Source organism: Alosa alosa, chromosome 4, assembly GCF_017589495.1.
Source record: "Alosa alosa isolate M-15738 ecotype Scorff River chromosome 4, AALO_Geno_1.1, whole genome shotgun sequence".
Classification (NCBI taxonomy): domain Eukaryota; kingdom Metazoa; phylum Chordata; class Actinopteri; order Clupeiformes; family Clupeidae; genus Alosa; species Alosa alosa.
In genome coordinates this window covers 75217-87986 of record NC_063192.1, presented here as the reverse complement: position 1 = coordinate 87986, position 12770 = coordinate 75217, and the positions used below count along the sequence as shown (strand labels likewise).

The 12770-nt window shown below is 42.0% G+C and overlaps 1 protein-coding gene across 1 annotated transcript; it reads right to left on the bottom strand.

The window, feature by feature from the left end:
* Nucleotides 1-9343: 9343 nt before the first annotated feature.
* On the bottom strand, nucleotides 9344-11925 carry gpr37l1b (G protein-coupled receptor 37 like 1b). The gene is made up of 2 exons (XM_048241461.1): nucleotides 11181-11925; nucleotides 9344-10661 (listed from the first exon to the last, which is right to left on the bottom strand). Exons 1-2 carry the CDS (start codon nucleotides 11829-11831, stop codon nucleotides 9801-9803), a joined length of 1512 nt encoding a protein of 503 aa, XP_048097418.1. The 5' UTR covers nucleotides 11832-11925; the 3' UTR covers nucleotides 9344-9800.
* Nucleotides 11926-12770: the final 845 nt, after the last annotated feature.

The following is a 12770-nucleotide window of genomic DNA, read 5'->3' as shown; positions in this document are numbered from 1 at the left end:
GACCGAACTCAACGCACCCCATGACGTCAATTTCCGCCATGTTGGATCTTCCGCCATAATGTATTTCATTAAAAGTCATCAAAGGTTAAAAAGTGTGTCCGATTTTCACGAAACTTGATGCAGATGATCATCAGACCATGACTCATAAACGCATTGCTTTTTGGAGACATATTCAAAACCGGTTCCCTGTGACGACCAATCAAGTTTGGCGGCAAAGCCGCCAAACAGGAAGTGAAGTGATCTCAGCAAGGCTTTTGCGTATAAACACCAAACTCAGTAGAGGGTCTCAGGACCCAATTAGGAGGAGGCTCAATACATTTGATGACTTTTGACCTATAGGTGGCGCTATAATCACAAGAAGCGGGCTCATATTTCAGCAATGCTTTCACATATTAAAACCAAACTTAGTATATGGACTTGGGACCTCATCCTGAGGACAGACAATAATTTTAGCAACCTTTGACCACTAGGGGTGCTATAATTTGCAACACTTTCTCGTATCAACACCAAACTTGGTATATGGACTCGTGACTACAACCTGAGGACGCACAATAAATTTGGTGACTTTTGACCACTAGGGGTGCTATAATTATCAACACTTTCTTGTATTGACACCAAACTTGATATGTGGACTCGGGACCACATCCTGAATAAGGACAATACATTTAGTGACCTTTGACCAATAGGGGCGCTATAATTATCAACACTTTGTTGTATTGACACCAAACTTGATATGTGGACTCGTGACTACAACCTGAGGACGCACAATACATTTGGTGATGTTTGAGGTGTGCGTGTCTGTGGGGAGCCATTGGGGTGTGTGGTGGAGGAAGTTTATCTGTGTATATGTGTGTGTGTGGGACAGGGGGGTTAATTGGGTGTGTGTGTATAATGTAGCAACATTGGGTTGCCATGACAACTCCTGCTCAACTGCTTGGCCCCCACATTGCTGCTTGCAGTTATATTTATTATTATTATTATTATTGGGGGCCAAGCTGCGAGGCAACCCATAGTGATTCTACGTATTCTTATTATTATTATTGGGGGCCAAGCAGCGAAGCTGCGAGGCAACCCATAGTGATTCTACGTATTCTTATTATTATTATTATTATTATAACAAAACGCTAATTTGCCATTAAACCATTCAGTAAAAAGTTGGGATATTCGGCACATTGATTCGGTTCAGTCATATCTTTAATTTATCAAAGTTTCAAGTCTGCACTTTGAGTGCTCTAGCGCCACCAACATTTCAAATTTTTTATTACATCTATGCACATAATGTTTGAACGGTACACCACATTTTGAACATTAAGGTATATTTGGAATCCTTGGATGAGACCGAACTCAACGCAGATGTGAATTTATGAGGTAAACGTAATTGATCAGGCTGCCATATTGGATTTAATCAAAAACACCTAAAAGGCATCAAAGTTGGCAAAGTTTGTCCGATTTTCACGAAACTTGACGCAGATGATCTTCAGACCATGACTCATAAATGCATTGCTTTTAGGAGCCATATTCAAAACCCGTCACCCGTCACGACCAATCAAGTTTGGCAGCGAAGCCGCCAAACAGGAAGTGAAGTGATCTCAGCAAGGCTTTCGCGTATCAACACCAAACTCAGTATAGGGTATCAGGACCCAATTAGGAGGAGGCTCAATAAATTTGGTGACTTTTGACCTATAGGTGGCGCTATAATTACCAAAATTACGTTTTAGCCTGTAACGGGTCATGTGTTTGGAATTAAAGCATATTAGTGATATCTGTTAATACCTTGAGAGGTCCTTAGGCCGCCACATGCCAACATGTGACGTCAACATAATTGATTCGACCGCCATATTGTATTTCACCAAAAACATTTAAAAGGCATCAAAGGTCACAAAGTTTCTCTGATTTTCACGAAACTTGACGCAGATGATCGTCAGACCATGACTCATAAACGCCTTGCTTTTTGGAGACATATTCAAAACCGGTTGCCTGTGACGACCAATCAAGTTTGGTGGCGAAGCCGCCAAACAGGAAGTGAAGTGATCTCAGCAAGGCTTTCGCGTATCAACACCAAACTCAGTACATGGGCTCAGGACCCAATTAGAAGGAGGCTCAATACATATGATGACTTTTGACCTATAGGTGGCGCTATAATCACAAGAAGTGGGCTCATATTTCAGCATATGCTTTCACATATTGAAACCAAACTTAGTATATGGACTTGGGACCTCATCCTGAGGACAGACAATAATTTTAGCAACCTTTGACCAGTAGGGGTGCTATAATTTGCAAAACTTTCTCGTATCAACACCAAACTTGGTATGTGGACTCGTGACTACAACCTGAGGATGCACAATAAATTTGGTGACTTTTGACCACTAGGGGTGCTATAATTATCAACACTTTCTCGTATAGACACCAAACTTGGTATGTGGACTTGTGACAACATCCTGAGGATGCACAATCAATTTTGTGACCTTTGACCACTAGGGGTGCTATAATTTACGACACTTTCTCGTATCGACACCAAACTTGGTACAAGGACTCGGGACCACATCCTGAAGACGCTCAATATATTTAGTGACATTTGACCACTAGAGGCACTATAATAATCAACACTTTCTCGTATCGACACCAAACTTGGTATGTGGACTTGTGACTACAACCTGAGGACGCACAATACATTTGGTGATGTTTGAGGCATGCGTATGTGTGGGGGGCTATTGGGGTGTGTGGGAGAGGAGGTTTATCTGTGTATATGTGTGTGTGTGGGATGGGGGGTTAATTGGGTGTGTGTATAATGTAACAACATTGGGTTGCCATGACAACTCCTGCTCAACTGCTTGGCCCCCACATTGCTGCTTGCAGCTATATTTGGGGGCCAAGCAGCGAAGCTGCGAAGGCACCCATTGTGTTTCTATGATTTCTTATTATTATTATTTAACATCTTTCCTCTGCCATTGAAGTCTATGGCAGCCCATAGAACCGTCTGGTAAAAAGTTGTGAAATTTGGCACACTGATTGGGGATAGTACAATGATTAATTTCACCAAGTTTCATGTCGGCACCTCGAGGGCTCTAGCGCCACCAACAGGCCAAAGTTGGACGTGCGTTCACGCACGTAACTTTTGACCCGTATGGCCGATTGTCAAAAATGAGGTATCGTTGGAATCCTTGGACCAAGCCGAGTTCAACGCACCCTATGACGTCAATTTCCGCCATGATGGATTTTCCGCCATATTGGATTTTAGTGAAAGTGAAACTAAAACTTCACAGGTCACAAATTTTGTCCGATCAACACCAATCTTGACACACTTGATCTTCACATCAATCCTCACAAAAGTTATTCCTTTTCGTCTTCGGAACTAAAACCGTTCGCGCGTAACAGCCAATCGAAATTTCGCGGCGAAGCCATAAAACAGGAAGTGAGCTCATATCTCAGCAACCCATTCATCTATCATAACCAAACTTAGTCCATGGACTCAGGACCCAATCAGGGGGACGCTCAAGAAATCTGGTGACCTTTGACCTCTAGGGGGCGCTGTAATTAAGAAACATGCCTTTTGGCCTGTAGCTGCTGTTGTGCTTAGAATTAAAACGCACTAGTGGTGTCTGGTAACACTGTTGGAGGTCCTTAGGCCGACCCAAGCCGACTTGTGATGTCATCGTAATTGATTCGGCCGCCATATTGGATTTAATCAAAAACACATATAAGTTTTCGCAGGTCACAAATTTCAGCGGATCCTCACCAAAATTGGCAGAGACCATCTACAGACCATGCCTTATCAGTGCAGTGCTTTCTGGAACAATTGACAGAAGCATTCGGCTGTAACAGCCAATCGAAATTTGCTGTTAAGCCGCCAAACAGGAAATGAGCTCATATCTCAGCAACGCTTTCATGTATCAAAACCAAACGTAGTACATGCACCTTTGAGCCCATCGGGAGGACACTCAAGAAATCTGGTGACCTTTGACCTCTAGGGGGCTCTGTAATTGACAAAAATGCATTTTGGCCAGTAGTTGCTAATGTGCATTATTCTGCAATGGAAGTCAATGGCAGCCCATAGAACCGTCTGGTAAAAAGTTATACAATTTTGCACACTGATTGGGGACAGCCCAATAATTAATTTCACCAAGTTTCATGCCGGCACCTCAAACGCTGTAGCGCCACCAACAGGCCAAAGTTGGACGTGTGTTCACAGACTTAACTTTTGACCCGTTGACCTGAATGTCAAAATGAGGTATCATTGGAATCCTTGGGCCAAGCTGAGTTCAACACACCCCATGACATCAATTTTTGACCTCTGTGTTTAAATCACAGCAAGTGTGATCATATCTTGGCCTGTAGCTGTCGATGTGTTTGGAATTAAAACATACTAGTGGTGTCTGGTAGTACTTTTGGATGTCCTTAGGCTGACCCAGGCCAACTTGTGATGTCAACATAATTGATTAGCCGCCATATTGAATTTAATCAAAAACACGAAAAAGTTTTCACTGGTCACAAATTTCATCTGATTTTCACCAAAATTGGCTCAGACCATCTTCAGACCATGCCTTATCAGTGTTTAATTTTCTACAACGATTGACAAAAGCATTCGCCCGTAACAGCCAATCGAAATTGGTGGTGAAGCCGCCAAACAGGAAATTACCTTGTAACTCAGCCAATCTTGGGTTGTTTGGCATGGAACTTGCTGTGACTGCTTATGTAACCGCATTGAGTTGCATGACAAATTTGGACTGCTGAACTCTCTGCTTGGCCCCCACATTGCTGCTTGCAGCTATATTTATTATTGGGGGCCAAGCAGCGAAGCTGCGAGGCAACCATTGTGTTTGTTAGTTTTCTTCTTATTATTATTATTATTCCGCCATGGAAGTCTATGGCAGCCCATAGAACCGTCTGGCAAAAAGTTCTGAAATTTGGCACACTGATTGGAGACAGTCCAATGATTCATGTCACCAAGTTTCATGTCGGCACCTCCCGCGCTCTAGCGCCACCAACAGGCCAAAGTTGGACTTGCGTTCACGCACGTAACTTCTGACCTGTTTATCAGATTGTCAAAAATGAGGTATCGTTGGAATCCTTGAACCAAGCCGAGTTCAACGCACCCTATGACGTCATTTTCCGCCATGATGATTTTCCGCCATTTTGGATTTCATCAAAATCGCTTAAAACGTATCAGAGGTCACAAATTTTGTCCGATCGACACCAAACTTCACAGATATCATCTACAGTCCATGCCTCATTAATGCATTGCTTTTTGTCTCCGGAAATAAAACCGTTCGCGCGTAACAGCCAATCGAAATTTGCGGCGAAGCCGCCAAACAGGAAGTGAGCTCATATCTCAGCAACCCATTCATCTATCATAACCAAACTTAGTACATGGACTCAGGACCCAATTAGGGGGACGCTCAAGAAATCTGGTGACCTTTGACCTCTAGGGGGCGCTGTAATTGAGAAACAGGCCTTTTGGCCTGTAGCTGCTGTTGTGCTAAGAATTAAAACGCACTACTGGTGTCTGGTAATACTGTTGCTATTGGCAAAAGCATTCGCTTGTAACAGTCAATCAAAATTGGTGGCGAAGCCGCCAAACAGGAAGTGAGCTCATATCTCAACAACCCTGCCATGTATCATAACCAAACTTACTATATGGATTCATGACCCTATTAGGAGGACGCTCAAAAAAATTGGTGACCTTTGACCTGTAGGAGGTGCTGCAATTAGCAATATTGCATTTTGATGTGTAGTTGCTGATGTGTTTTATCAATCTTTTATTTTTTGATGTGAAACTGATGACATCATGTTCCATCCAGTTAATTCTAATGTGTGTGTGCAAGGGCATGGCAGGACGGGGTGGGACGGGCTGGGGTGATTAGGTGGGGGGGCTGGCTGGCGGAGGCGTGGCAATACTCAGCCCTGTTTCAGCCCTGTTGATCGCGGGTGTCTGCGGGGTTCTATCTTGTCGCCGTAGCTACTCCGGCCTATTCTGCTTGGCCCCCTCATTGCTGCTTGCAGCTATATTTATTATTATTATTATAACAAAACGCTAATTTGCCATTAAACCATACAGTAAAAAGTTGGGATATTCGGCACATTGATTCGGTTCAGTCATATCTTTAATTTATCAAAGTTTCAAGTCTGCACTTTGAGTGCTCTAGCGCCACCAACATTTCAAATTTTTTTATTACATCTATGCACATAACGCTTGAACGGTACACCACATTTTGAACATTAAGGTATATTTGGAATCCTTGGATGAGACCGAACTCAACGCAGATGTGAATTTATGAGGTAAACGTGAATTGATCAGGCTGCCATATTGATTTAATCAAAACACCTAAAAGGCATCAAAGTTGGCAAAGTTTGCCCGATTTTCACGAAACTTGACGAGATGATCTTCAGACCATGACTCATAAATGCATTGCTTTTTAGGAGCCATATTCAAAACCGTCACCCCTTCACGACCAATCAAGTTTGGCAGCGAAGCCGCCAAACAGGAAGTGAAGTGATCTCAGCAAGGCTTTCGCGTATCAACACCAAACTCAGTATAGGGTCTCAGGACCCAATTAGGAGAAGGCTCAATAAATTTGGTGACTTTTGACCTATAGGTGGCGCCATAATTACCAAAATTACATTTTAGCCTGTAACGGGTCATGTGTTTGGAATTAAAGCATATTAGTGATATCTGTTAATACCTTGAGAGGTCCTTAGGCCGCCACATGCCAACATGTGACGTCAACATAAATTATCCAACCGCCATATTGGATGTCATCAAAAACACTTAAAAGGCATCAAAGGTCACAAAGTTTCTCCGATTTTCACGAAACTTGACGCAGATGATCGTCAGACCATGACTCATAAATGTATTGCTCTTCGGAGCCATATATGGAACCTGTCGCCCGTGACAACCAATCAAGTTTGGCGGCGAAGTATATTGGCGATTATAGTATTGGCGCTATAATCACAGGAAGTGGGCTCATATTTCTGCAATGCTTTCACGTATCGAAACCAAACGTGGCTCATTGACTCGGGAGCACATCCTGAGGACATACAATAATTTTAGCGACCTTTGACCACTAGGGGTGCTATAATTTGCAAAACTTTCTCGTATCGACACCAAACTTTGTACCTGGACTCGGGACCACATCCTGAATAAGGACAATACATTTAGTGACCTTTGACCACTAGGGGCTATAATTTAGCAAAACTTTCTCATGATCGACACCAAACTTGGTACATAGACTCGGGAACACATCCTGAAGATGCACAATATATTTAGTGACCTTTGATCACTAGGGGCGCTATAATTATCAACACTTTCTTGTATTTACACCAAACTTGATATGTGGATTCGTGACTACAACCTGAGGACGCACAATACATTTGGTGATGTTTGAGGTGTGCGTGTCTCTGGGGAGCCATTGGGGTGTGTGGTGGAGGAAATTTATCTGTGTATATGTGTGTGTGTGGGACGGGGGGGTTATTTGGGTGTGTGTATAATGTAGCAACATTGGGTTGCCATGACAACTCCTGCTCAACTGCTTGGCCCCCACATTGCTGCTTGCAGCTATATTTATTATTATTATTTTTAGTTCACCTTTTTGCTATTTTTGAGGTGGTTAACATGGATGAAAAGTCTTGGAATTTGGCACACACATCTGGTATCACAATGGCTACACAGGCATAAAGGCTTGGCCCCGGGCGTGGCCCAGGGACTCAGTAGCGCCCCCTTAGGTGATTGATCCAGTGGTTGGCACATACTTTCAGCTAGACACACCAAATTTGGTAGGTGTGTGTATCTCCCCAAGATGAACAACTTTCGTTAGTACAATGCATTAGCCACGCCCATCAGGAAGTGAGGTATTTGGGATTTTGTGCGGACTAAAATGTGATGAATTGTGATGCCAAAAGAGGTGCTTCCCATCGGTGAAAACGCATGAAATTTGGCACACACGTCAAGAGGTACCGTAAATAAACAGGGAAAAAGCCTTGGCACCGGGCGTTGCCCAGGAACTCCATAGCGACCCCTTATGTCACTATGACTTGTGGTTGGCATATAGTTTTAGATACACACACCAAATTTGGGGGGTGTATGTAACTCCCAAAAACAAACAACTTTTGTATTAACATGCCATTATCCACGCCCACAGGAAGTGAGGTAATTGAGATTTTGTGTGTTGTGGACATGATCAATTTTAACGTACTCCTCCAAGACGGTTGATCCGATTCATGTCAAGGTTGGTATACATGACGCCAAGATGTTTCTGATTCTAAATTGTGAAGCTTTTTTTTTTATTTGTTGTAATTTGACGAAATGGCAAAATTATTAATTTAAATACCGTTCCACACAAACAATAAATGTGACATAATTCACCATGCATGACTTGAAATGTTTTAAATTTCACAGGTCATTGAATACCATGTTAATGATAATATTCACATGCCCATAATGCATGTTTGGCATAGCGCCACCAACTGGCAACAGAAAGAATGACAATTACACTGATGTCACATGATCAATTTTAACATACTGCTCCTAGACGGTTTGTCAGATTCATGTGAAATTTGGCAAACATTATGCCAAGATGTTGCTGATCTTAAATTGTGAAGGGATTTTTAATATGTTGTAATATGTCATGATTTTAATATCTCACCACATAAAGAGGAAATGTGTCATAAATCACAGTGCATTGAATGAATGGTCTGAAACTTCTCAGGTTAATAGATATCATGATTATGATGATATCCAGACACCCAATGGGCCTGCCTGGCATAGCGCCACCACCTGGCCAAGCAGGAAATGTGCCAGAAATGGACAATGCCTTAAGTGATTGATCTGAAACTTTATAAAATATTGGATATCATTATTGTGAAAATATTCACACATATAATTCACATGCCTAGCATAGCGCCACCATTTGGCCAAACAGGAAATATGCCAGAAATGCTCTATGCTTTGAATGAATGGTCTGAAACTTCTCAGGTTAATAGCTATTATAATTATGATGATATCCAGAGACCCTATGGGCCTGCCTGGCATAGCGCCACCACCTGGCCAAGCAGGAAAATGTACCAGAAATTGGTAATGCCTTTATTGGTTGATCTAAAACTTTACAAAACATTGGATATCATTATTGTGATGATATTCACATGTGTAATTTTCATGCCTAACATAGCGCCACCATCTGGCCAACCAAAAAGTGTATCAGAAATGTTCTTTGCTTAAAATTAATAATCTAAAATTTCTCAGGTTAATTTATATTATGATTATGATGACACACAATGGGCCTGCCTTGCATTGCGCCCCCACCTGGCCAAGCAAGTAAATGTGCCAGAAAATAACATGCAAAAACAAATAGCACACACATCAAATATGTACATTTTACAAATGCACCACGTCGGTGCTTTGTTGGATCCTGAAATGTCACGGGTTGCGGCCCGCAGGTGCTCGGGCCCGCCATTGCCGCTTGCGGCTATATTTTTTCTTGTATTTTAAAGTAGACTCTAGTATCATGAAGCCGTTTCTTTCAGCATACAATTGGTTTTCAAATCAATCTAGTTTTTACACAAATTCCAGATTGTCTTCCATATCACATTTCAGCATGTCTTGCATGTTGTGAGATATGTTAGTTATGATCACTAGTTATACTCTATATGTTGTAGTTTTTTCAGACTTACACATTGTTAGGGTAACACAAGAACACAACCACAACACTGGACCTGGAAGCTATCAGCTGTAACTACATTTCCACTGCCAAACTAGAGTCCTGTCACTAAGAAATCCATCATGTAGGACACAAGAACAAGACCCTTCCTCAGCTTGATGTTCCAACGGCAAGGATGGAGGAACTGTCCTTTGCTTTATCAAAAAAAATGGAGGAAGACATATCCACAGAGCTCTTCAGCTTACTCTCTGAGCCTGTTGTGCTGGTGGAGACAAAGGAGGATCTGGCAGCAACTGGATGACACTCCTCACAACAGCAGCAGCAGCAGTCCATGAAAGCCTGTCCCAGAGACTTACAAAGACACAGTAGTAGCACTGGTGTGACAGATGACTTGAAGAAAAGAAAAAAATGGTTGATAAGCACCAGTAGTGCTGCCACACTCTCAGATACTTGCAGTGGGGCATATGCTTGTGTTAGGTTACACACATTCTCAGGAAGGGTGCACAAGCCATAGACTACAATCAGTGCCAAGACAGTGCAGTTCAGTTGCCGCTCTACCTGTTGTACATGTTGCAACTTCTGTTTCTTGGAAGGTAAGTGGTCCTCTGAACTCTTGACTGTGCTTCCCTCTGACACATGGCAAGTGGCTAATTGACATAGTAATGTGAAAATCACAGGTAGGCAAAAATAGCAGCCAAAGTACCACCATGTACGTGCTTCATGGTAGTTCATCACAATAGCATAAATGGACTCAGGAAGGTCGGTGTAAGGGCTCATAATACAGGAATCAACCACTATGCCCAGGTTAGCAGACTTAACTGGGTGTAGCTGCCATAACAGAAGTTCTGGAGCTGCCAGGACCATTGATCCCAACCATACCACTACAAGCTTAACAAACACTGACTGGCATCGTTCCACTCTCCGTGCCTTGGGCTGAGAACTGGTTGCAGCATGAAAGCGATCAATGCCCAGGGCACAGAGGCCAAAAGATGTCACACCCAAAGATGTTACCTAAGAGGATAAGAGATAAGGATGGTGTTAATCTTTCACAGGGCAAACTAGTGTGGACATTGTCTACAAACACCACCACCAATGCTCTTACCAATAATTACCATACGTTTTACAGAAGAGTGTCTGGGTACTCATACCTTAACTGACTCATTGCTAAATTGACTGTTGCTCTTGTTACTGTTGCAGTTCTAAAAGCTTGTTTGTACAGCATAAAGATGTACTTCTCTGCTGTATATGCTATATGAAACAGTAAAATCACAAATGTATACAGATCTACATGTACATTTGATCATTTTTAAAAATTCTGAAACATACTCTGTAACACTCACAAAAATACTGTCCTGTTCTACTTGTCACATTATTTCACAATGTACAGAGTTCTTATTATGGAAAGAATCACTAAAGAGTTACATTAAAAGAAATATTCACATTCAGTTTAGACATTCACTCATGTTATAACTCCTCCAGTTAAGTGATGACATACAGTGGTTAAATGTACAATACTTTTAATAAACATACCTCCATGTATGGCACAACCTTGCAAGAGAAATCTCCAAGAAGTCGTTTGTTGGTCAACTCATGAAAAACAACTACCGGTAAACAGAAGCACAGTACTAAAAAATCCCAGAAAGCTAGGCTGGCCAGGATACAGTTCCAGGCACTTCGCATGAAATAGTTGTGCCACACGATGCACATTACTGCCAGATTCCCCACAATACCCACGGCAAACACCACAAGCGAGAGGAAGAGAACTCCATAAGCACTATAAGAGCTCTCTGTCACCGGAAATAGTGGATTGTGAATAAGTGTAAGGCCTAAATCAGAAGCATTAACTTGGTCCAACTCAGTAGTCCCCACAGGAGGATGAATAATGGAGGTGCTATTTTCTGGATTGGGCATAGTTGTATGATTGGGATTGTCTGTGAAGAAGTTGAAGGTAGAAAGCTCATTCCCATTCGTTGCTTCCTCCAGGTCCTCTGCCGCTCGGGCCACTCTGCTATTCTTGGTATTCAGATCCATTCCATCCAAATTACTGTGGGTAATAAATGAATCAATATCTTCCTGGACTAAGACAGACATTACGGTTCCTGTCTGTATATCCCTCTGTGGAAAAGTTAATACCATTGAAGCCAGTTCAGAGAACAATAGCAGAGAGAATGACACCAGCATGTTTATATTTTACGATATTTTGCTAACTGACAAAAGTTTGATATAGTGGCTGTGTCAGAGATCCTAGTTTGAGGCTTGGTGTCCCATGTGCCTAAATGAGTGTGACAATCAGGTCATACATATGCATTAACAGGAAGTGGGCCTCATTCAAAGAGGAATGCAACGCCTTCTTTCACCCTCCCTGGCCCCCCTTTGGGACAGTGCTAAAAAAATCTGTCAGTTAAGCCATCTTTGGTGCAGGAAATACCCCACCTTCTGGTGAAATCAACACCCTACAGTGGGATTTACAGACAGGAAATGTAGTAAAGAAATTAGTATCTTTAACAAAATCCCAATGACCCACAATTGTAACCCTTGAAATTGTCGTAAGAAAAATTGCTACTGATTTTTTTTGCTTGGAGTTTAGTAAATGTAAATGCTAAACTGTGTTGAATGAAAAACAAGCTTTTTGGCAAGAAGTGGGATGGTGTTAAAAAGAGGGATGAATATACGGGAAATAATCTATCTATAATCTATAATGGAGGGTCTGAGATATTGTGAGGTTATTTTTATTTTACAGGCTCTGGGAACCTTGTTTGAGGTATCATGAGAACTTATACAGGAACATTTTATATCGAAATCTGGCTGCTTCAGACAAGACTCTGAAAGTCAGTCATGATTGACTTGTCCACCAAGACAATGATCCAAAACATATGTCTGTGGGGAACACTTGTCTATATTAGCACATTAGCACATATGCATAACCCCCTCCATGCCACAGCCGAACTGTGGCCACACTTATACATTTTCTTAAATAGTTAAATATATAGATATATAGACTTTACTTTACTTTATTTCTGCATTGTTGCACTGTTGGACTTACTCACTTGCACTATCACCATGACCATTATCACCATTGCACTACCACCATGACACTCATTCACACAGAGCACCTTAGAG

What these genes read in the sequence shown, in the direction of transcription:
- gpr37l1b (XM_048241461.1), bottom strand. Translation starts at nt 11,831, where the DNA reads ATGCTGGTGTCATTCTCTCTGCTATTGTTCTCTGAACTGGCTTCAATG. An exon ending in AGGTTGTGCCATACATGGAG is followed by an intron (nt 10,662 to 11,180) that starts GTATGTTTATTA and finishes TTATCCTCTTAG; the next exon opens with GTAACATCTTTGGGTGTGAC.